The sequence below is a fragment of the Mytilus edulis genome, chromosome 1 (genome assembly GCF_963676685.1).
Source record: "Mytilus edulis chromosome 1, xbMytEdul2.2, whole genome shotgun sequence".
NCBI classification, from domain to species: Eukaryota; Metazoa; Mollusca; class Bivalvia; order Mytilida; family Mytilidae; genus Mytilus; species Mytilus edulis.
In genome coordinates, this window is record NC_092344.1 from 97,171,884 (window position 1) to 97,198,917 (window position 27,034).

Here is a 27,034-nt window from a genome sequence, read left to right on the forward strand (position 1 = left end):
TTTAAAAAAATATTGAAATATAACTTTTCAGGTCATATGGCTTGATGATGAACCATGTTGAAGTAATAGTTAATTAACCTTCCATTGAGACATTTCAGGGGCACTAACTCTTATAAGATGCTATTAGATTGTTTCAGACCAAATCTAACATATCTTCATTACAATTAAGCAAACATTTTTGACTTGTTCTTTTTTATATATATCTTTAAAAGTGTCGGGGAAATTGCAAAAACAGGGAAGCCAAAATTGAGATATAGACCTCGATCTCCAATTTGTTTTTATAAACCCAGGAAGTCAAATACACGTACCTTAATTATGTATTACTTACAATTCATGTGATACATTGACATATCACATATGGAGTCTACGAATTGATTTTGTGTGTTAATCATATATTTTGATTATCGAATTTGATGGGCCAAAATAAAAAATTGGGCTGATCAAATCCTTATGGATTACAAGTCCACTAGCAGTAGATCAATCATAGTTACCAGTATTAAAATTCTGTACAAAGCCCATTTTTTTCTACAAAAGACTCATCAGTGACAGGCAAATCAAAAAGTTAAAAAGTTAGTATAGAACCACTGGTAGAAAATTTGAATTATTCTGTCAATTGGCCATATTTTGAGTACAAAATAATTTTATTTATTTCACTACCAATAACATATTGGGTGAGCTTCTCTTTAGGAATTTCCCTCATGATGTAGGGTAAACACTTAAATGTATATACAATAAACTAATATATTTGCTCCATGTTGCAAGGCAAAATTTCTGGTCCTATCCAATATACCCTCATTTTCCAGTGGCAGTCCAAATTTCCCCGACCATCATCCCAGATGGCCTCTATTGTATCAACCTACCTATTGTATTTATTGTGAACTTGTTCTCGCCCTGAATATGCATGAAATATTTGCCACTGGACGTTAAGCAACCAACAATCAATCAATCAATATTTGTTCCAAGCATTTTTCTTCCTTTTATCAATGTTTTCAGTAACATTCTACAAGCATTGGATTATATCAATCTCTACATTATTTTCTCTGTCAACCTTTTGAACACAGGATTTTGAATTTGGTATATGCTGACATTCAAACTGATCATAACTGAAGTATTGTTTCCATTAAATGCATCTCACAGTTGAACCCCATTACACATGAAATTCAGAGTATACAATTCAGACAAAATCAAAATCCCTTTTGATGTTTATACCTTTTCATAAAGTTAACATGAGCTATTTTATGAAATAAGTTGATGTAACATGTGAAGCAAGATTTGCTTTCTATTTCAGAGCTTCTGGAATCACTCCCAGATGTTTTTAGATTTTTTTGTCCAGATGTTTTTAGTTTATCATTGACTTGTATATTCCACCTATCTTTTCCTAAACAATTGTATAATAAAGAGAGCTAATCAGAAGTACAAAACTGTGTGCAATGAAACAATTACTTGATCAATTAAGACATTAATGCAATGACATAAACTACAAGATGGAACCCTTTGTTTTGGTTGTATAAACAATTAAGGCCATAACAAAACAAGTTGTCCAGTAACTCCAGCTAACACGGAACTCATTTTGTAATCTGGCAGTAGTTTGTTCTTTATTTGAGATTTTTTACAGAATCACGAGTTGCTGAAATTTTACTGTAAATAAATCATTGTTTTAAATAGTTTTCCCTATTTGTACATAATACCCTTAGAAACAGATAATATTCTACATTCATCCATGATGACAACAAACTTGTTCCCAAGTTAGCATTATGTTTTGCATTAATAAAAACAATTATAGATAGTTTACGTTTATTTGCACCAATTAATAGAGTCTTAAAAATTTACAAATGAACAAAGAACTAATGTCATATATAACTTAAAGATTAGTATTCAACAGAGAACTTTTTCAGTGAAATACTTGCAAGGTCCCTTATAAATTCATTACTGTCATTTTAACACAAATATTTGTTCCGAATGGAGACGAACATTTTTTCCAATAGGGAATTTCTGAATAACTCATGGGACATTAAATAATAGAGTGTTTGTACAAGATGAATTTTCTTCTTTTCTAGATAATTTATCATTAATTAAGTTTCCATCTTCTCTTCCTCCTCTTCAGCCTCATAAATTCTTGGTCCATATAATAATACATAAGCTGAATGCCAATCACCTGGAAAATAAGAAAAAAACCATTTTATCAAAAGTACTGGGAACATCAATTCATCCAAGAAAAAACTTATGATCGTTTTTAAAGTTTGTACATATACATGTTCCAAAGCAAAGAAACTAAGAATTTGTTCAAAACATCAAATGTGCTGAAAAACTATGAATATTCCTATATTTCTAACAAGAGTGCACACACTGAAATGTCTCGCCTTCTATACTAATCAATGATATTATGTTGATAGTCCTAAGTATAAAGCTAAGCTTTAATACAACTGTCACAAAAACTTAACATTAACCAAGATAACTAAACAAAGACCAATGAACCTTGAAAATGAGGTCAAGGTCAGATGAACCATGACAGGCAGACATGTACAGCTAACAATGCTTCTATACAACATATATAGTTGACCTATTACTTATAGTTTAAGAAAAATAGACCAAAACACAAAAACTTAACACTGTGCAATGAACTGTGAAAATGAGGTCACAGTAAAAAAAAACCTGCGCGACTGACATAAAGATCATAAAATATTTCCATACACCAAATATAGATGACCTATGGCATATAGTATTAGATAAAAAGACCAAAACTCAAAAACTTAACTTTGACCACTGAACCATGAAAATGAGGTCAAGGTCACATAACATCTGCCCGCTAGACAGGTACACCTTACAATCATTCCATACAACAAATATAGTAGACCTATTGCATATAGTATGAGAAAAACAGACCAAAACACAAAAATTTAACTATAACCACTGAACCATGAAAATGAGGTCAAGGTCAAATGACAACTGCCAGTTGGACATGTACACCTTACAGTCCTTCCATACACCGAATATACTAGCCCTACTGCTTATAGTATCTGAGATATGGACTTGACCACCAAAACTTAACCTTGTTCACTGATCCATGAAATGAGGTAGAGGTCAAGTGAAAACTGTCTGACAGACATGAGGACCTTGCAAGGTACGCACATATCAAATATAGTTATCCTATTACTTATAATAAGAGAGAATTCAACATTATAAAAAATTTGAACTTTTTTTTCAAGTGGTCACTGAAGCATAAAAATGAGGTCAAGGACATTGGACATGTGACTGACGGAAACTTTGTAATATGAGGCATCTTTATACAAAGTATGAAGCATCCAGGTCTTACACCTTCTAAAATATAAAGTTTTTAAGAAGTTAGTTAACGCCGCCGCCGCCGGATCACTATACCTATGTCGAGCTTTCTGCAACAAAAGTTGCAGGCTCGACAATAAAAACCTTGTTGCATATTATGTCTTAAATATTAAAAACAAATAAAAACATTTTTGGGCAAATACTCCTTTTAAAGCAGAACATTGATGGTGTCTATATATTGGTGTTTTTGCAGACTATCTAATATTTTTTGCTGTTTATAATTTCTGTCTATCTATTATAGTTTAGATAATAAGCAAAACTAATTAAATTGGTCAAATATTATCATTTAAGGAGGCTCGCGGGTATAAGATTTTCAGAAAAAAAATAAACTTTTATTTTTCATTACAAATTTTATTTATTACCTTTAGTAGTTGTTACTTTATCATGTGGTACAAAAATTATTCCAAACAATCAATTCGTGTTGGCCCCAGGTGACTTTGAAAATGTTTATATCATGAAAAAAGCTCCAAATTATCTCCCTTTGGTGCAAAAATGCTATTTTTTGTCATTAAAATTGAAATATCTTTTTTTACTCATCGGTGACCTATATTTTTTATTATTGTTTTCAAATAAGCTATACATTAACTAAATAATTGTAAAATTTAAGCGATTTCTGTAATTAAATTCGTTTTTTATTTCGATATTACCTCTTTTTCTCCTATTAGTTCAACAGAAAAAAAGTACCTTTACAAAAATGTATGCTTCTTTCGAAGTCAGATTGTGAGCGTAAATGATCGGTGACCCCCCTTTTTTATTTTATTTTTCTATTAGGTATAAGATAAAGTTCATTTATAGAAAAAATTGGCGAAATCTTATATTAAATAAAAAATTTGATTTAGACCCGCGAGCCCCCTTAATGGCTTTTAGTTCTAAAAGAAGTCACTTGGTGGTTTCAATCATATTGGATATATATATATATATATAGTTCTTTACTGGCTAATCAATTTTGCTGTTTGTAATATTTTTTATATTTTTTCAAATAAAAGACATAAAAGCTATATTGGTAAATAAAATTTCAATTCAAGGCAATAACTCCATTGATAGTTACAACAAATTGGCATAATTTTATCAAAAATGTATATTTACTTGATTTTTTATAGTAAATAACAGCACATATTTTTGGGGTCTCACATGTCATGATGGTTCAATTGTAACTACATAAAATTAATTAAGTGGTAAATTCAAAAGATTGATAAAATTGACTGACTCATCAAACATTATTCACTATATGTTTACAAGTAAGTTTGAGATCTAACTTTTAGTAAAAAAAGGGTGATGTAGGCGTGAATTTAAATAAATAAACCTTATATACACAAGTAAGATTGGTTCTGACTTCAAAATGATAAGTTTTTCGAAATTCATTGAAAATTGTCATTTTAAATGCACAATTCAGAAATGTTAACACAGATGCCCCATCCGCACTTTCATTTTCTATGTTCAGTGGACCTAGAAAATTGGGGAAAATCTCTAATTTGGCATTAAACTTAGAAAGATCATATCATAGGGCATCTTCGCTAGCCAAGGTTTACGATCCACTCCCGCTCTCTCCACCCTTGGCGGATTGAGATAAAATTTTGGAGACACAGGATAAGGATTTTCATTGGTTGCAGTCGAAACTGGCTGCATCCAATCAAAAAGAGTCTATAACATGATCATGTGTAAATGTAGAAGGTGTTTGTAAACAATTGCCACGTGTTTATTGTGCAACAAGTCTTTACATCCCTAAACATACGACTATATTTAGTGACAACTTGAATGTTTTTAATCAACTAATAGAAGTTCCTGTGTATGTTGCATGCACAAATGCATGAATGTTGACGTAAATTTTCGTTTCCGGCTTTACCAAGTGTGTAGAATCGAGACACTACCGTGTTTTTACCTCCAAATTGAAGAGTTCAAATGCTACCATTGGTCAAAAATAATGTATTCGGAATGGGCGTGACTTTAATCTTCCGATAGATGGCGCAACATTGTTTTCACAAATGTTGGCTTAATCTGCCAAGGGTGAAGAGAACGGGAGTGGATCATAACCCTTGGCTAGGGAAGAATATCATAGGGAACATGTGTTTCAAGTTGATTGGACTTCAACTTCATCAAAAACTACCTCGACCAAAAACTTTAACCTGAAGTGGGACAGACGGATGAACAGACGGACAGACAAACAGATGAACGAACGGACGGATTGACACACAGACCAGAAAACATAATGCCCATAAATGGGGTAAAAACAAATATATCTATGAATAAATAAAATACATATGGTAAAATGTCAACCCAATCAATTTTTGGTGAATAATATAAAGTACTGTTCCAGTTGAAGGTTGTTGCAGCCCAAACATTGTCTTAGGGTAAACACTTCAAATGACCTTACAGAATATTGTTATACATACCTCCACCTGAGAGCCTTAGTACATCCTCTGCAGTCACAGGACTAACATTATCATCGTCGTACATGTACCAATCATCTGAAAATAATAACAGTACATAAAAGATAAACAAGGATTCCATCAATTTGATTTGAAGATAACAATCACATGAGCGTTGATGTATGTCCTAATACAATGGACCATTAAAGACTACAAGCTGGTTAAAACAACATAACAGAATTGTGTGGGAACTTAAAAGCAAACAAAAAACTTGATTTTAACTGGCAATTTCTTGGTTTAACATCAATGTAATTATAAGAGTGCAATGCTTTTTTGTAGTTATATGGGATTGTAAAAGCATTGAGTGATTTTGTACAAATCATAATTCATATACTTGTTTTGTACAAGTTATCAAAGAAGAGAGTGCTTAGTTAGGGGGTTGAAGTATACGCACAAGTGAGTAATACATCAAGCTGGTCAATTAATAAAGACACATTTGTATCACCTGGTTAAAGGTTTATGATAAAAATACTGATAAATTAATGTCTGATGTAATCTTTATAATTAATCTATCCATAGAAACAATTACCGTAGATACTCGCCTAAAAGTCGATCCGACTATAAGTCGGATGCCCTTTTCAGCTCCAAATTCTGAGGATTTAGTCTTGACCCTCGTATAAGTCGGACAAAATTTTAACATTTTTTTTGCAGCTGACAGTTACTGAACGCCGGTAAAACGAATGCAAAAATATTCATTTTCTGCATGAATGTTTGTTTGGTTTGAATTTAGTTGATGTTGATTATGATAATTTATAAAGCTGTTAATAATAAAGATGTATTTATTCCTGTTGTTTTGTTCACTGTTTGATTACAGATTAGCCATGTGTTGTTTACGTAATGCATCAATGATTTTGTAGGGTATGACTAACAACCTATTGTTTGAGAAAAGCGAACATAAACCAATATGAACCTGAAAAAATTTAAAGTCAATCAATATTTTTCACAGCACACATAACTCAGTGTTAAAAGAACATGTACACTTTAAATTCTTATTATATTGTGATGATAAAGGATTAAAAAAAATAAGTGAAGCTAATCAACTTTATATTAAAATAACTTCCAACTCATTAGTGTCATCTGTTCACCTATCACTGATATTTTTCACACCTTGAGTGAATACAACTCTTTGTCTCTTAATTAGGGGTTATCAATGGATTATATTGGCTTGCCAATCAATTTTGTAATCTTTGTGTTTACCTGAGACATTTTAATGAATAATATTTTGATCTTGGGAATGAATCTTAAAATTATTTTTGATTATTGTATGATTTATAAGTACTGAATTGATATCATGATATCACAATAATGACACAATAACTCCGCTGAATACATCCTTTTACATAGTTGGTACATTGTCATCTCGTTTTCATTTTTGGTTCTTGGCTCTTTCTTTTGGGTTTATGCACAAACCATTTGACCAAGAAAATCAATACACAAACCGGAAACAGTCGGAAATTCAACACAAATTGACAGAAAAAAAGTTAACAAAGTATAAATAAAACACAAAGACAGTATTTTAGTCATTTATTTTCAACAAAAACTTTTTATTCAAGGATTTATGTAGGTTTGGCAATCACCAACGTAGTTTTGACCAGGAAATTCACTCCTGACCACTTTTCTCGAGCTTGGATTTTTCCTCTGGTCTCGGGATCTCGCTTATAAGTTGGTACCCCTCTCTGGATTCTGAATTTTACTCCCAAACTTCCGACTTATAAGCGAGTATCTACGGTAGAATATTTGCTATGAATTTTAATTCATTGTGCATTATTTTCAAAGTGTTAATGACTTGACTAACCTCCCTTTCGTCTAACCCAAGCAACATAATGCCCACTGGAACTTGATCTGCCTTTGTGTGTTAATACAGCTTGTAACTCATAATACCCACTGTTGTTTGAACCCACATCTAAAAGCAGAAACTACAAATTCAATGCATACCAAAACATAACAGACATAAAGATGTTACCTTGTACTGAAAGGTCAGGATAAGAGACCTTACTGCCTAATTTTTAATAGTAATTTGAATTTTAATTCAAGATTTTATAAAGGTAATATAAAGCTCCATATAAGTAGTTCAAAATACACAATGTCAAAAGTCATGCATTTGAGATGTGGTTAAAAATAAGTCCCTTATAATACATGTTTTGAATAAAACTACATAGAATACAAACTACTTATTTTTCAACAATTTGTTTACCATTAAATATTAATTCATGTGACTTTCAATACTTGCTGTTCTTATGAGAGTATTAACTGAAATATGGGTTTGCTTCCTGGCTGGATCAAACCCCCAAAAAAAAATAATTGATATACATTTATATTCTGCTTCAATTCTAGAAGAATGTGCAAAGACTGGTCAACTTGAGGTTAAATAGTATAATTGTATTTGTAGGGTAATACAGACTGTCACGTTATGAGCTTGTACCTAAAAGAATTAACACACTACATTGATCTAGGAAGTGTATACTATCATCCATTTAACAACTTTATCATCCTCAATAAGTATGCTATATTTTACATAAACAAAACACACTGACTAAATTATTATTTCCAATAAAAAAATGTTCACAACAAATTGATCTTCTTACCATCAGGAAAAGAATAAGGTTCTTGTTTTAACTTTATTTCTTTCTTCTCATCTGTTTTACCAGATACTTTAGCCTGTAATATAAATTAAATACATAACCAATATTCAGAAGTTAGTATTTCATATTATAATTTTGTGTTATAAGTGAAAAAGTAAAAAAGTAAAAAAGTTCCAGTTATTTACTGAATGTGTTACTGGTTATACTTCAATAAACAAGATTGACACCTAACAGGTAAACAAGGCAGTCAAAGGCTAATTACCGAAAGTGTAAAATGACAAAGGAAGTAGTTGAGTAAACAAAAACTTGGCAAGACCGGTAGATGAAAAAAAATTCAATTGAAAAAAATTGGAAAAAAAGTATTCAAGTTTGTTGCCTCCTTGTCCTTATATATGTTCATAGAGCTTTTTAACTGGATGCAATCCCCTTTTTTTTTCTATATGTCCCCCTTGTGTATCTTTTCCTCACTTGTTTGGTCCCCTGACCTTTTTTGAGCCGCAGACTGAAAACAATTATCAGTGATCTGTAAACATTATCATCTCAATCAGATGAGATGAAAACAAGTAAATTATAATCAGTACATAAAAGAAATATCTTACCTTTTGTAATTCCTCTGCCTTTTTATCTTCTTGTTCTTTAAACCTATCCCTCATTGGTGCAAGTTGTTCTTGTAATTTTTCTGAACACAGATCATATACATCTAAACTTATTGGAAATTTAACATCCTAAAAAATAAGAATATAACCACAATTACAAATTCCTTTAAGTCTGTCCTAGTTGTAAAAGTAACAAATTTAATTTACATCAATGTTCTCAACTCTGCTAATTAGAAACACAATATTCTCAACAATCACATTTCATATGTATGAACTTCATTATAACAATAAAATGTTTTTGTGTGGACATTGGACAGTCATAAAACCTTCCTAACATATCCATACATGTAAACCTTTTTGTAGCATATTATTTGATAAACACAAACTGTGATCTCTCATGAGAATATCCATTTACCGTGATTACGTATATTTTAAGAGTATGTATTTATACTAAATACTGATGAGTATACATTATCGGGTTTTCTACACATTGATATCGTAAAATATCAACCACGAGTCACAATATTTCACATTATGTTGAACAGCTCATATTTTACGTTATCTATATGAAGAAAACCCGATTATCTGTTTATCGTTCTATTACTGGTCTTTTCCCTCTTCCTAAGACAGTTTTACGCTTGACGAAAGCAAGCTTGATAAAGTCTCCTCTCGCATTGTGACGTCGCTGATAGCTTCTCCTCTCATATTGTGACGACGCTGATAATGCTTGGTCTCATTTTGAAGCCTTGATACGAGAATTACGGAGCGACAGAGCACAGTGATATATGTAATGCATATATGATAATTAGTGTTCTGCTTGTAAGATTAAGCTGACTTGAAGATAGCTTCATTACAATTATCAAGTTTATGGATGCTTTGTTCCAAGAAAGTTCATGTTTATGGTTATGAGTTTCTCATTATGTGTTAATTATATTATTATTCTATGTCACATATTACAAACTGGTACAAATCTATAGAGCCAATACTTTACCTTTAAAATTTTAGCATTTATTGCTTCTTTTTCTTTGTAATAAAATCTAACAAACTGAATAGCTAAATAGGCTGGAATTCTCTTTAATTTACTCTAAAAAAAAAACATGAAAAAAAATGTCAGTATTTATGTCAAACTATATCAGTGCTGTAAATTGAAACTTTTTCTGACTTTTGTATAATTCACATTTTCATTAACAATGATTAACTAATCACATGAAAATACAAAAAACTAAAGAAATTCCCAAATTCTTTCCTATATTTAATTCTGTAGATTTCAATAAAAATGTACGTTTGAAATCATCAAAGTATACTTCTTGGATAGGAGTGAGGTTCTAAATAGCTTTCTTTAACAGACAATTAAGATCAATGCAAAAAAAACCATGTACGTTTGAAATCATCAAAGTATACTTGTTGGATAGGAGTGAGGTTCAAAATAGCTTTCTTTAACAGACAATTAAGATCAATGCAAAATTATTTACATAATTAAAACTCAAAAAAGTATTACCAGATTAGAAACACTTACAGATTTTTTATATACTGCATCTCTTCCTAGAGTAGGTGAATTTTTAGTAATATGTTCTTCTAATCTCTGAAAAGAAAAATTGTGTTATCATATGTTGTACATATAAATAGTTCATGTATGTGATAAAGTTACAAAAGTGATACTATCCCTGGAATGAATACAAAATTATATTTAGAAATACATAAGCTAATGTCTTCAATAGTTTCTATAAATATATGGCAAAAAGGAAAAATTTCCATTTTCTCAAATATGCTAAACTTTTTGTACATACTAGCTAAACCATTAAGTATAAACCACATTTAAACTAAACTTGCCCCACTCAAAACCTGACATTTGCAACCATGCTTAATGAATGGGTGTCTTGTAGTTCTCTTTGTTACATTCACAAATTAAAATACTTGTATTACATTAAATTTTCACATTATATACCTATATCTACCCCAAAAGGTACAGGAAAATTTTTTTTTTATACCTAACCAAAAATGTTACTAACCTATACTTAGTAATACGAAAACAATTGAAAGAAAATACTAGTGCTGTAGCTTTGTGATCGACTAATTTTATTAATACTTACAGATCTTAGACCAGTATGCATGTATTTAACCTCTGAAAAGTAAGTATGACAAATATATAAAATAATTCAATATTGCACCCTAAAATTCATTTTGTATATCATAACTGGTTTGAAAAAAAAATTCTGAAACTTTATTTTCAAAACAAGCTTTCTAAGATTTCAAAGTATTGAACCAACCCATCTATTTTAAACACATTCTCATATCTCAAATCTCTTACCAAATATATCATGTGAAATATATCATTTTTTTAACACAAGTTATACATTATCATATTCTATTTCTACAGATTTAAAACCTTACCTTTTTCTATAAAACAACTTAATTGATAAAAATTTTCTGTTGCATGTGTGGCCACTTCTTCTTCTGCCTCTTCACATTTCATTCTGAGTATTGTTAAGGATACCAAAAATTCAGTTTGTGGATTTTTTCAACCTAATAGTAAACAAAAAAACCCTAAAAACTGAAGGTAGTGTGTTGACAACTGTTATATTCTGTAACAACTTATAAAAGTATCATGTTTACTTTCAGAGAACATAACATGATATATGTATGGATTTTATGGTTGTTATTAAATAGATCTATAATTAATTGTAACTTTTATTGACACATGATGCTAAATGACCTATCTCGAAATTTTATGCATTATTAATTTACAAACTACAGTACATTGACCTAGTCTGACAACTCCTAACTAGATATCATTGAGATGGGAGCCATCTCTGTGGGCCCCGCTGTGAATAATGTGCATTAAAAAATTGTATCTTTACCATAGGACATGGGTTTGTCAACTGAAATCAAAGTTTTTGACCTTGACCTTTGACATAGGAAGTTGTAAATAAATTATGACACACCCTTTGGTGTTGGTTTATAAACATGTCAAGTATAAACTTTGAAATGATAACGGTTCTCAAGATATAGAACGGACACGATCTTTACCATAGGACATGGGGTTGTCAACTGAAACCAAAGTTTTTGACCTTGACCTTTGACCTAGGAAGTTGCACATAAATTATGACACACCCTTTGGTGTTGGTTTATATACATGTCAAGTATAAACTTTGAAATGATAACGGTTCTCAAGATATAGAGCGGACACAATCTTTACCATAGGACATGGGGTTGTCAACTGAAACCAAAGTTTTTGACCTTGAACTTTGCCCTAGGCAGTCGTTCATAAATTATGACACACCCTCTGGTGTTGGTTCATATACATGTCAAGTATAAACTTTGAAATCATAACGGTTCTCAAGATATAGAGCGGACAAGATCTTCACCACAGGACACATGGTTGTCAACTGAAATTAAAGTTTTTGACCTTGACCTTTGACCTAGGAAGTTTTACATACATCATGACACACCCTCTGGTGTTGGTTAAAATGGATGTCAAGTTTAAACTTTGAAATCATAACGGTTCTCAAGATATAGAGCGGACACGATCTTCACCACAGGACACAGGGTTGTCAACTGAAACCAAAGTTTTTGACCTTGACCTTTGACCTAGGAAGTTTTACATACATCATGACACACCCTCTGGTGTTGGTTAAAATGGATGTCAAGTATAAACTTTGAAATCATAACGGTTTTTAAGATATAGAGCGGACACAAAGTTAAAGTGTTACAGACGGACGGACAGACGGACGGACGGACGGACAGACTGATCACTATAGGGCGACCCGCCTTAGTCGGCGGGGCCCTAATAAATTTCCTCACTGAGCGCAGCTGGATACATCCGCAGAGGTCCAACACTGAACCATTGGACCAAAAGTGGACACAATATTCATGCCTGACATTTCTTTATACATTATTTACAAATAGTGTAAGGGAGGTAAATCCAAAACATACCCAATATTGTATGTTAAATGATTTTGGATTACCTCCCTTACACTGGTTATAAATTGTCTTAATTGTCCATTGACCAGAAAAACTTAGTTTTTCCCCTTTTTTTGCCCCTATTTTCTAAACAATTTGAGTAATAACCCCCATAGTCAATACTAACCATCCCTTCAGGGTATGGAAACTTGTGGTATAATTTCTGAGAGATTCATACACTTCAAAACAAGTTATTGTTTGGAAACTACAAAAATGCTTATTTGGGCCTCTTTCTGGCCCCTAATTCCTAAACTTTAGAGACCATAACCCCCAAAATCAATCCCAACCTTCCTTTAGTGGTATTGAACCTTCTGGCAAAAAGGAGTAGGTTCGGTAAGGACCGATTTTGGCCTCAAATTTTATGTTCATCTGACGAAAAATTTTGACCACTTTTTAAACACTCAAGTGTCTATTTTATTTGAATCAATTAGTTTAGGTGAAAGATTTTAACTGATTTTGTCATAAAAAACGCACCGATTCAACCTGAAATATGAAAAATCTACCAAATATGCCGAAAAATGTCATTTTTCAGATGGTGTTTGTCAAAAATGAAATTGGCCGCATCCTTGTTCATCCTCAACCTTTATATATGTTATGTAATATTATCATAAAATACAACTTACATTTCAATATGAAGGATGAACAGGAATGCGGCCACTTTCGTTTTACACGAAAACCGTCTAAAATTTAACTAAAATGCTAGAACTGTGAAGATTTCAGTAATTTAGCATGACTAAATGGTGCTAGTACCCGATACATGTGCATTGTATTGTCAAAATCGGCCCAAATTTATGTAGCAGAAGCATTCTACTGTCCAATGAATAACTAAAAGTTAACATTTTAACAATTTTGTAAAACTGCTATATTTTGGGGCCAAAAAGGGGTCTTACTGGACCTACTCCTTTATAGAGATCCATTCACTAAAACTAAAGTTATTGGCCAGAAACTAAATGTGTCTTTGGATGACGACGCAGATGGCGATGCAGACGACGACGACATGATAGCATTGTATGACGCAAAAATGTTTTGCGGTCATATAAAAACATTAAAAAAAAATTATTCCTAAAAAACAATCTTGGTATCTAAAATATTTTGATTAGCTTTATGAACAACTATCTATACTAAACCAATTTGGTTTTTTTTAAACAAATTGGGAAATCATGTAATTATTCATTGTACATGGTCAATAGATATTTCATATGGGTTTCAAAATATTATTTTAATTCATAAACAATTCATCTTAAAACTTCTTGGAAAATAGCTTGAAGGGATTTATATTTGTTTATTAAGATCTAATTTTTCAAGAATTCTTCAGGAAAGGGCATACCATGAATTGAAATGATATCAAACAAAATCCAAATTTGTAATGTCTTAACTGGATCCATTTTCTACCCTAGTCTACTGCAAGTTTTAATAAAACTATGAAAATCATTTCTAATACAACTCGTCAGACCATAGTATCTTCCCTACATTGCAAAATTCCATTTCTGATTGATGAATCTTGTAATATCATGGTTTTCATAATTTACTTTCCTTTGCTCCAGAGAGTTAAGAATCTCACTTTTTTGTCTTCATTTTATACAAATCATCAAAAGATACGAGACATCAAATTCTCCTGATAAATACTGATCAACTAGGCCTTGACTGCTAGATGCACTAATTTCCTGAAAAAGACATGATGAAATTTTACAAATCTGTACATCTTCTGCCTTGTACAAAGTGAGTAATACAAAATTATGGCTATATTTCTTGGAGGTAGAAGGACACTGTTGAACTGAGATTCAAACTAACAAACAAAATATGTCCAAATTTTAATTTAATATAAAATATGCCATGTAGGGGGATAACATTTAAACAATCTTGAGGTTTCAAATAAGAGAATTGGAATATGGAAGACACTTAAATCATGTCACACATGGAATAACTTGTTAGATGAAGATTGTTGCAAGTTATCACTGAAAACATCTCTCAAAGTTTGGTATAACTTGTCAGATGAAGATTGGTGCAATATATCTAGAAATGTTGACTCGCAGTTGCTGAGAAAAAAATGTGATTGAAATGTGTCGTGGACAGACAGACATTCAGTGGTAAACAAGTTTATTCCCTCCTTATAGAGCTATGATATAAGTGGAGACTTCTATCATGCACATTCACCCATTGCCTGTCATTCCTGATGATTGCAAAAGGTGAAAAAAATATTTTTGTGTTGTTGTAAATCAGAAGGTTCATTTTACCATTTGTTCTTTTTTTACACCAGGCACTTTTTGTTGTAGACATCGAACTAATTCTGTCCAGCATTCATTTGCATCCTGAAATGTACAATAACAGTCAATTAAAAAGAAACAAAACAAAATATAACATACTTTTTTATATACTGTTCCAAAATTTCTAATTACAATAGTAAACAAAATAAACAGAAGGGATGCATAATACCTTTAAATCATTTAGTCTACTGTTAAACTGACATCAAGTTCACACATACATTATGTACACATATTTTGACATATACATTAAATCCTTTCAAATTAACCCCACTTCTCATCTTGTATATTATTGATGATGGTATCTCAGAATTCTTCAAATATTATTTTTCTAATAACAATGCTGATTATCATAATACCTGTTGAGCATAGCCTCCATGTTCACTCTTTTCAGCAAATTGTGGGTAAGCCATATGTAGTACTTGTAACATAATAATAGGTGGAATGGCAGTTCCAGACTTATCCATACTTAGAAACAACTCTTTCATAGCTGAAAAATTCAAATAATGTAAAACTATTATATTATAATCATAAAAATATAGTATATACCAATACACATAATTAACAGCGCCTGGTGATGTTTGATAGCCTGACCGGTTTCGGTCCATAAAGGACCTTCATCAGAGGCAGAATGGTGGATTAATGTTTGCACCCTATTTATATAGATATGGTAACCGGCGGTTGAGTTAACCGGCGGTTGGGTTAACCGGCGGTTGCGTTAACCGGCGGTTGAGTTAACCGGCGGTTGAGTTAACCGGCGGTTGAGTTAACCGGCGGTTGAATTAACCGGCGGTTGAGTTAACCGGTGAAAAATCTCAGTGGGATTTTCCATGGTTACAATTATCTATATTTAGCTAATGTTCATGTTACAGTAAACTTTTTGACATGTTACGGTAAACATTTTTACACTATACGGTAAACATGTGACCTGATGATATAACCATATTTGGGCTTTAGCATTGGATAAAGGGTGTTTTAATAATTTAAGAAGTACATAGTAATCATTTAGTCTTGATCTTTGGCTAATGATCCACCTAAATATCAAGTCTTGGAATAGTATTTCATGGTAGTTATGTGATCTTAATATTTGGCTTATGATACACCTAAATATCAAGTCTTGAATTAGTACTTCCTAGTAGTCATGCAGTCTTGACCTCAGGCTTATGATACACCTGTATATCAAGTCTTGAAATAGTAATTCATGGTAGTCATGCAGTCTTGATCTTTGGCTTATGATACACCTAAATATCAAGTCTAATAATAGTATTTCATGGTAGTCATGCAGTCTTGACGTTTTAGCTTGTGATACACCAAAACATCAAGTCAAAACTATTACCCCCCCCCCCCTAACCAAATAAAATTTGGTTTAGGGGGGGGGGGTTCTTATTGAGAATGCTTCATTTAAGCCTTTAGTACTCCTTTCAAGATCAAAGGTAGATGAATATTAATCCTCAGTGTTAGAAAGTTTTCAACACCTTAAGTTTGTAATGTAGGTATTACATATATACATCAATTTCAGGTAATCGCTAGGCTTACGCTTAGAGGTCCTATGCCAGTGAAAAATCAATAGGCAATATAGGAAAGGTGTACTGACATAAGTAGTCTCTAAACACATTAGCTCCATGGAGCTTTCGTTAGTAGAAGCCATATTAACTATGTGTATCAGTGAGAAAAATGTAAAAGCATAAAAATATAGTATATACCAATACACATAATTAACAGCACCTGGTGATGTTTGATAGCCTGACCGGTTTCGGTCCATAAAGGACCTTCATCAGAGGCAGAATGGTGGATTAATGTTTGCACCCTATTTATATAGATATGGTAACCGGCGGTTGAGTTAACCGGCGGTTGGGTTAACCGGCGGTTGCGTTAACCGGCGGTTGAGTTAACCGGCGGTTGAGTTAACCGGCGGTTGAATTAACCGGCGGTTGAGTTAACCGGTGAAAAATCTCAGTGGGATTTTCCATGGTTACAATTATCTATATTTAGCTAATGTTCATGTTACAGTAAACTTTTTGACATGTTACGGTAAACATTTTTACACTATACGGTAAACATGTGACCTGATGATATAACCATATTTGGGCTTTAGCATTGGATAAAGGGTGTTTTAATAATTTAAGAAGTACATAGTAATCATTTAGTCTTGATCTTTGGCTAATGATCCACCTAAATATCAAGTCTTGGAATAGTATTTCATGGTAGTTATGTGATCTTAATATTTGGCTTATGATACACCTAAATATCAAGTCTTGAATTAGTACTTCCTAGTAGTCATGCAGTCTTGACCTCAGGCTTATGATACACCTGTATATCAAGTCTTGAAATAGTAATTCATGGTAGTCATGCAGTCTTGATCTTTGGCTTATGATACACCTAAATATCAAGTCTAATAATAGTATTTCATGGTAGTCATGCAGTCTTGACGTTTTAGCTTGTGATACACCAAAACATCAAGTCAAAACTATTACCCCCCCCCCTAACCAAATAAAATTTGGTTTAGGGGGGGGGGGTTCTTATTGAGAATGCTTCATTTAAGCCTTTAGTACTCCTTTCAAGATCAAAGGTAGATGAATATTAATCCTCAGTGTTAGAAAGTTTTCAACACCTTAAGTTTGTAATGTAGTTTTGACTTGATGTTTTGGTGTATCACAAGCTAAAACGTCAAGACTGCATGACTACCATGAAATACTATTATTAGACTTGATATTTAGGTGTATCATAAGCCAAAGATCAAGACTGCATGACTACCATGAATTACTATTTCAAGACTTGATATACAGGTGTATCATAAGCCTGAGGTCAAGACTGCATGACTACTAGGAAGTACTAATTCAAGACTTGATATTTAGGTGTATCATAAGCCAAATATTAAGATCACATAACTACCATGAAATACTATTCCAAGACTTGATATTTAGGTGGATCATTAGCCAAAGATCAAGACTAAATGATTACTATGTACTTCTTAAATTATTAAAACACCCTTTATCCAATGCTAAAGCCCAAATATGGTTATATCATCAGGTCACATGTTTACCGTATAGTGTAAAAATGTTTACCGTAACATGTCAAAAAGTTTACTGTAACATGAACATTAGCTAAATATAGATAATTGTAACCATGGAAAATCCCACTGAGATTTTTCACCGGTTAACTCAACCGCCGGTTAATTCAACAACCGCCGGTTAACCCAACCGCCGGTTAACTCAACCGCCGGTTACCATATCTATATAAATAGGGTGCAAACATTAATCCACCATTCTGCCTCTGATGAAGGTCCTTTATGGACCGAAACCGGTCAGGCTATCAAACATCACCAGGCGCTGTTAATTATGTGTATTGGTATATACTATATTTTTATGCTTTTACATTTTTCTCACTGATACACATAGTTAATATGGCTTCTACTAACGAAAGCTCCATGGAGCTAATGTGTTTAGAGACTACTTATGTCAGTACACCTTTCCTATATTGCCTATTGATTTTTCACTGGCATAGGACCTCTAAGCGTAAGCCTAGCGATTACCTGAAATTGATGTATATATGTAATACCTACATTACAAACTTAAGGTGTTGAAAACTTTCTAACACTGAGGATTAATATTCATCTACCTTTGATCTTGAAAGGAGTACTAAAGGCTTAAATGAAGCATTCTCAATAAGAACCCCCCCCCCCTAAACCAAATTTTATTTGGTTAGGGGGGGGTAATAGTTTTGACTTGATGTTTTGGTGTATCACAAGCTAAAACGTCAAGACTGCATGACTACCATGAAATACTTTTATTAGACTTGATATTTAGGTGTATCATAAGCCAAAGATCAAGACTGCATGACTACCATGAATTACTATTTCAAGACTTGATATACAGGTGTATCATAAGCCTGAGGTCAAGACTGCATGACTACTAGGAAGTACTAATTCAAGACTTGATATTTAGGTGTATCATAAGCCAAATATTAAGATCACATAACTACCATGAAATACTATTCCAAGACTTGATATTTAGGTGGATCATTAGCCAAAGATCAAGACTAAATGATTACTATGTACTTCTTAAATTATTAAAACACCCTTTATCCAATGCTAAAGCCCAAATATGGTTATATCATCAGGTCACATGTTTACCGTATAGTGTAAAAATGTTTACCGTAACATGTCAAAAAGTTTACTGTAACATGAACATTAGCTAAATATAGATAATTGTAACCATGGAAAATCCCACTGAGATTTTTCACCGGTTAACTCAACCGCCGGTTAATTCAACCGCCGGTTAACTCAACCGCCGGTTAACCCAACCGCCGGTTAACTCAACCGCCGGTTACCATATCTATATAAATAGGGTGCAAACATTAATCCACCATTCTGCCTCTGATGAAGGTCCTTTATGGACCGAAACCGGTCAGGCTATCAAACATCACCAGGCGCTGTTAATTATGTGTATTGGTATATACTATATTTTTATGCTTTTACATTTTTCTCACTGATACACATAGTTAATATGGCTTCTACTAACGAAAGCTCCATGGAGCTAATGTGTTTAGAGACTACTTATGTCAGTACACCTTTCCTATATTGCCTATTGATTTTTCACTGGCATAGGACCTCTAAGCGTAAGCCTAGCGATTACCTGAAATTGATGTATATATGTAATACCTACATTACAAACTTAAGGTGTTGAAAACTTTCTAACACTGAGGATTAATATTCATCTACCTTTGATCTTGAAAGGAGTACTAAAGGCTTAAATGAAGCATTCTCAATAAGAACCCCCCCCCCCCCTAAACCAAATTTTATTTGGTTAGGGGGGGGGTAATAGTTTTGACTTGATGTTTTGGTGTATCACAAGCTAAAACGTCAAGACTGCATGACTACCATGAAATACTTTTATTAGACTTGATATTTAGGTGTATCATAAGCCAAAGATCAAGACTGCATGACTACCATGAATTACTATTTCAAGACTTGATATACAGGTGTATCATAAGCCTGAGGTCAAGACTGCATGACTACTAGGAAGTACTAATTCAAGACTTGATATTTAGGTGTATCATAAGCCAAATATTAAGATCACATAACTACCATGAAATACTATTCCAAGACTTGATATTTAGGTGGATCATTAGCCAAAGATCAAGACTAAATGATTACTATGTACTTCTTAAATTATTAAAACACCCTTTATCCAATGCTAAAGCCCAAATATGGTTATATCATCAGGTCACATGTTTACCGTATAGTGTAAAAATGTTTACCGTAACATGTCAAAAAGTTTACTGTAACATGAACATTAGCTAAATATAGATAATTGTAACCATGGAAAATCCCACTGAGATTTTTCACCGGTTAACTCAACCGCCGGTTAATTCAACCGCCGGTTAACTCAACCGCCGGTTAACTCAACCGCCGGTTAACTCAACCGCCGGTTAACGCAACCGCCGGTTAACCCAACCGCCGGTTAACTCAACCGCCGGTTACCATATCTATATAAATAGGGTGCAAACATTAATCCACCATTCTGCCTCTGATGAAGGTCCTTTATGGACCGAAACCGGTCAGGCTATCAAACATCACCAGGCGCTGTTAATTATGTGTATTGGTATATACTATATTTTTATGCTTTTACATTTTTCTCACTGATACACATAGTTAATATGGCTTCTACTAACGAAAGCTCCATGGAGCTAATGTGTTTAGAGACTACTTATGTCAGTACACCTTTCCTATATTGCCTATTATATTATAATCATCTTACCATGCTTACCATTTACATGAATAAATCTCTAAATTTTAGTGAATTTGGACAAATTAACATAATGATGAATTACTTGATTTATTTACTTGACTGGGCAGGGCTTACTGGTTCGCTTATTTAAGACCAGTCAATCTATAGACAGGTGTGTCAGGATAAACTCATCAAAGAAGTGTCCAGTTATTCGTCCCAAATCATACACTCAGTTCATTTGTATATCCGTTTGGTGACACTGATAGGTGATTAGAAATCAACTATAATTAAAACGGCCATCATCCTTATCACACACATCTTCAAAAAGACTGTCCTTATGCAAATTAAAACATAAGCTCCGCCCTATCAGTTGAAATAACATTGGTAATACACACAGTGAAGGCATAGAAGATATCCTGATTACACACAACAATAACTCCCATTAGTAAATAGCTTTATTATTCAGTATTCAATCTATCAAACAGGAACCAAACACAACTCTGGAATATTTTACTTTAGGAAAAAATAAACATGAAATATCTTATTCTTTGATATATAGTAGTAAAAATACAATTCAAATATTGATACTGGTTTGTTTGAAGAAAGTAAACTCTTTTTATGAGTTTGATACTACAGTTATAATACACAGGGAGATATCCTGTTTGATTTTATTGCAAAAATATAAGTTTGTGATTAGGCCACTCCAAATTAATAGCTTGCTAGTCAAAAATGCTACTTAATATTTTTGAAAAGTTGGCCATGGGTTGACATTATCCTGTCGATGAATTTGTTAGTTTCAATAAATGATGCTCTTTTTTTCCCCAAATGTTCAATAAAGGATTTTTGATCTGATTAATAAATTTCATTATCAAACCACAGAATGTTTTTATTGTCATATGGGTCTAGTTTTATCTGAGCCATGCACATCACTTTCTTAATACTTGTGATGGTAGATATTTAATTTAAATTTTTCAGTTAATCCTTTTTTTTTCTTCAATACAATAAGGTCTCAACTTCTTCAGGCCAAGGTAACAAAATTTTTATTTGATTGTTTGTGTTTTAACCCCATTTTGTTTTTATACTCAATATCTTAAGCTGTGCGGTTAGTGCATCAATTCAATAAAGAAACATGTGCTGTAATTGCTTGAATTATATTTCAGTAAATTTTACTTTACAACTTACATGCAGTAATAAGATCAGCAGAACCTCCAGCATCCGCTCCTACTCCAGAACCACTGTTGAATCTAAAGAAGAAAATTTAAATCATGGTTTAAAATGTTTAAGGTAGATAGGTCTAAAGACGCATCACCAGATTATTCTTTTTTAGTCCCATTTTCAAATAGGCAAATCTTTTTTAATGTATAAATATATTCCTTTCTTAATTGTCTGAAAAAAGTTTGAAGTTCAAAAGTTAAAAGTATGATGTCATTTTTAAAGTTAAAATTATGTGATATGCACTGAAACCCTGGTTTTCTCTTTTTGATGGATGTGTCAACGTCTGCAACTTTTGAACCTTTGTAACAATTTTCTGTTCCCAAAGTAATTGAACAGCATGTGCATGATGTGTAACATTATTTGGGGTGACTGACAGACATACAGATAAACAAGGGTAAAACTCTATGCCCCATCTGCTAAGATAGGAGCAGATAAATCATATTATACACATTTTACCTTTTTAATCCATCTTTAAGTTCTGGTATACTTTTAAGACACTGTATTGTGGCATTCATATAACATGTGTTCCCTAGATTGGTTAAACCAGCCGGTAACTTCATCTGAAGATAAAAGAACTTTATTGTTAGTCTTCATAAGTAAAATTTAACCCTTTCCTCCATGACACCTTTTGATGCCACCCCCTTTACTCCATTATGACCCCTGTGAAGTACCTCAGTTGAAACTCTTTGACTATGGAATGTCTGCATCAGACCTTATAAAATTTGTATCCAATATGAAAAAGATATTCATAAGAATATCGGACTTAAATCTATTTGATGAAATACTTGTTTTTTGCAATGCATATACTTTTTAAATCCTATGCAAATTAAGTAACAAAAAAAAATCCATTGAGGAAAGAGTTAACAGACTGATTAAATGTAAAGAAAAAGAATGTAGCAACAATATGTGATATTGCAATTTTCTCGCTGCATTGAAGACCCATTGGTGGCCTTCAGCTGTTGTCTTCTCTATGGTCGGGTTGTTGTCTCTTTGACACATTCCCCATTTCCATTCTCAATTTTAAACTTCTATAAGTTACAATCAGTTACATTATCATTTCAGGCGTACCCATTCAGGTAAACAAAGACAGTAATAACAATACTACCAATAAGACAAACATTATTGTCTTTACAAGCTTACATTGATGAAAATATATAATCATCTGCATTGAGTAAGTGTTAAGGACAAATATATGCTTGTACAAAATATACATATGTATATTCAAACAAAATTATAAAGTGTAATTTATTTGGAAATTTCTAAAAGAACTTTTAATCAAATTATTTTGCTGTATATATTTTTCAGCTTTTTTATTTCTTGCATACAATGTGAATAATATTGAAAAGTTAAATTTATTTCTAAATATTCTGAGGTTTTTGCATTGGCAATAATGAAACAAACAAACAGGTCAAAATTCACCCCTGATCTTACTCAAATTATAAAAATTCTTAAAAAGATGTTTAGAAACAGTTTTCTCTCGAAAAACATTTTAGAATAAAATGATTAAAAATTAGATAAGGTGGAACATATTCATTGTTTGTAAAATCCCATTAATTTTCCTTACTGCTGTGGCTAGCTGTTGTTCACTCATATCTTCCATAAACATTACTTTCTCTTTTGGTGCTTCTGGAAGTGCATCTGCACTCCCCATCATTAAAACCATTGCACCCTGAAATGATAAAAAAAAATTCAATTCAAACATAAACAAAATTTTTCATCAGTTATGTAACAACTTCAAAAACAATTCTATTCTTTATTTGTATTGGTGTTTACCAATTTCTCATTGTGATTTAATACTTTTGTTATTTAACAAATTACAAGAAAAGAGTATAAAAGATCAACCAGATGCTCCACAGGGTCAGCTTTTTACGACCGCTGTTTTAGAACCCTGAACAGTTGGGGCAAGTATGGACACAACATTCAAGCTTGATACAGCTCTGAATTTGGATTGTGGTTAAATAGTTGACACAACATAGGTTTCTGACACAGAATGAATGTGGTCTAAGAACTTAAACTTAAATTTTTTATAAATTGGACATTTACCTATTATGGTCCAATATCCAAAATCTAAATACATGGTTAGATTCAGCATATCAAACAACACCAAGATTCCAATTTTTGATTAAATCAAATATAGTTCAATTTTGGACCCTTTAGACCTCAATATGGACCAATTTGATAACCGGCCCAAATATCAAAAATCTAAATACATGGTTAGATTCAGCATATATATATCACAGAACCCCATATATTCATTTTTTGTTGAAATCTAACAAAGTTTAATTTTGGACCCCGATTTGGACCAACTTGAAAACTGGGCCTATAATCAAAAATCTAAATACATGTTTAGGTTTGGCATGTCAAAGAACCCCAAGGATTCAATTTTTGTTGATATCAAACAAAGTTTTAATTTTGGACCACGATTTGGACCAACTTGAAAACTGGCCCCATAAGCAAAAATCTTAATACATGTTTAGATTCAGCTTATCAAAGAACCCCAAGGATTCAATTTTTGTTAAAATCAAACAAAGTTTAATTTTAGACACCGATTTGGACCAACTTGAAAACTGGGCCCATAATAAAAAATCTAAGTACATGTTTAGATTCAGCATATCAAAGAACCCCAAGAATTCAATTTTTGTTAAAATCAAACTAAGTTTAATTTTGGACCCTTTGGACCTTAATGTAGACCAATTTGAAAACGGGACCAAAAATTTAGAATCTACATACACAGTTATATTTGGCATATCAAAGAACCCCAATTATTCAATTTTGATGAAATCAAACAAAGTTTAATTTTGGACCCTTTGGGGCCCTTATTCCTAAACTGTTGTGACCAAAACTCCAAAAATCTATCCCAACCTTCCTTTTATGGTCATAAACCTTGTGTTTAAATTTCATAGATTTTTATTTACTTATAAATACTAAAGTTAGAATGCGAAAACCAAGAAAAATGCTTATTTGGGCCCTTTTTTGGCCCCTAATTCCTAAACTGTTGGGACCAAAACTCCCAAAATCAATGCCAACCTTCCTTTTGTGGTCATAAACCTTGTGTTTATATTTCATAGATTTCTATTTACTTAAACTAGTTAAAGTGCGAAAACCAATGCGTCTTCGGACGACAGCGAAGACACCAACGTCATACCAATATACGACCGCAAAAATTGTGTTTTAAATTTTCAGGAGAATGTATGGAAAATTTATAGTTCTTAGTTACATTGATACAAAACTGAAATTGTTTTCATTGTTTATGCTCTGTAATTTTGAACAGATTTGCTTCCATTACTGGACATTTGTTTTACATTTGTCATTATGGGGCCCTAAATTAGCTGACCATGTGGTATGGACTTTGTTCATTGTAGAAGTCTATACAGTGACCTATAATTGTTAATTTCTGTGTCATTTTGTCTCTTGTGAAGAATTGTCTCTTTGGAAATCATACCACATCTTCTTATTTATATTGTAAAAGATTGTGTCTGTCTGCACTGATATATAACTGCCCTAATAAACATGAGGAAAAGTACAGCTGCAGATATTAGACTGATGGATGGCATGAATATTTCTTTTATCTTAGTTACAGTATCTGCAATAATTCTCTGTTATAGTATCAATTAAAGTGTTTTATTTTACTTGTTTAACTATTTCAGATGTCAATAATGCAGGTTGCTTTTTCGGAACTGATTTGAAATTTACATTATTCTGTGAAGCTTTTATGTTTCCACTAATTGAAATAGAAAGTGGTTAAAAATAAGCTATTGACACAGAGATATGTCTTGCTTGTTTGTTACATCGATAGAATAATGCAAATGCAGAAATTTATACCAAAACATCTTTACTTGAGTTTAACTTTAACATATAAACTATTAAAGACAAAACTTCAAAGTCAATGAATCATGACTGGGGAACTTGTCATGCTTGTTGATCATTCATTGAACTTACATCTTTAAGTTTGGCATTTCCCCAACTGTCATCCTAGAAAAAAAGAAAAGAATTTTAAATATTACTCAGATTTTTTTTAAACGCTGTCATGTTAACTTCATGTACATTTATATGATAGGCATAGTCATCATCTGGTATGTTATCCATAGAATTAGAAAGGGCTGATTTTGTACTTTAGTTTTTTCTTAAGACTAATTCTTATTACATGTATGTGCCTCTCTTTGCATCATTTTAATTCCACTAACTAAAATAATGAGGGAGAGCTTGGTACTCATAGAACTAGTTTAATCCTGTCGTGTTCGTTTTTAGAGGTTGTCATTATTTCTGGTGTTTTATTATCAGTATGTCAGTCTGGTAACATGGCAGATCTTACATGGGAATCACTATTTCATGCTGACTTCATTCATTATTTTGCCTTAAATGAATTAAAATCTACATGTAAACATCCTAACACTTGTTTCCATTTAAACTGTGGTCTAGTCTAGATTTCAAATTGATTAATTTTGCTGTTAGACTATTTTCTTATCTTTGATCCCAAAACATCTTTTATTTGCACAATTTTAAATGAAAATTAAAATAGTTTTCAAATAACAGTCATATTTACCTTAACAACCATTCCTTTCAGCATAACCTTCTGTCTATCAGGCTGCACACCAGATAAGGCAAACAACTGTGCTTTAAAAACCTCTGGAGGTTCATCTGTGTTACACTCAACATCACTGAACTTTTCTTTACCCCACTTTATATTAACTATAATAAAATACATAATCTGTATGGTTTTTTTTTACATATAAATGTTTTATTCCTAAATATTTCCTGTGTACAAATACCTTAGTCGTCCAGGATCAGGCTAAGGGTCCCTGTTTACAAAGTGAAACCATCTATCCAGGGGAAATAGAAGGCAATAAAAAAAATAGTCCACTTTTAACCTTGGATTTACATTTAGTGTAAAAAATATAACCATATAATGTTAGAAGCATCTAACAG

The 27,034-nt window shown here is 32.4% G+C and overlaps 1 protein-coding gene across 1 annotated transcript in view; it reads right to left on the reverse strand.

Moving 5' to 3' along the window:
• Positions 1 to 1,777: 1,777 nt before the first annotated feature.
• LOC139496130 (ubiquitin carboxyl-terminal hydrolase 14-like) overlaps positions 1,778 to 27,034 on the reverse strand; it is a 29,172-nt gene continuing 3,915 nt past the window's right edge. The window contains exons 2-18 of the mRNA XM_071284600.1: positions 26,652 to 26,797; positions 26,048 to 26,080; positions 23,673 to 23,777; positions 22,565 to 22,668; positions 22,076 to 22,137; positions 15,524 to 15,654; positions 15,138 to 15,212; positions 14,503 to 14,567; positions 11,335 to 11,417; positions 11,034 to 11,065; positions 10,460 to 10,525; positions 9,935 to 10,027; positions 8,947 to 9,072; positions 8,351 to 8,423; positions 7,561 to 7,668; positions 5,730 to 5,804; positions 1,778 to 2,155 (exon numbers count right to left, since the gene is read on the reverse strand). Of these exons, the coding sequence (XP_071140701.1) occupies positions 2,073 to 2,155; positions 5,730 to 5,804; positions 7,561 to 7,668; positions 8,351 to 8,423; positions 8,947 to 9,072; positions 9,935 to 10,027; positions 10,460 to 10,525; positions 11,034 to 11,065; positions 11,335 to 11,417; positions 14,503 to 14,567; positions 15,138 to 15,212; positions 15,524 to 15,654; positions 22,076 to 22,137; positions 22,565 to 22,668; positions 23,673 to 23,777; positions 26,048 to 26,080; positions 26,652 to 26,797 (1,460 nt within the window). The 3' untranslated portion in view covers positions 1,778 to 2,072. The remainder of the gene's footprint in view (positions 2,156 to 5,729; positions 5,805 to 7,560; positions 7,669 to 8,350; positions 8,424 to 8,946; positions 9,073 to 9,934; positions 10,028 to 10,459; positions 10,526 to 11,033; positions 11,066 to 11,334; positions 11,418 to 14,502; positions 14,568 to 15,137; positions 15,213 to 15,523; positions 15,655 to 22,075; positions 22,138 to 22,564; positions 22,669 to 23,672; positions 23,778 to 26,047; positions 26,081 to 26,651; positions 26,798 to 27,034) is intronic.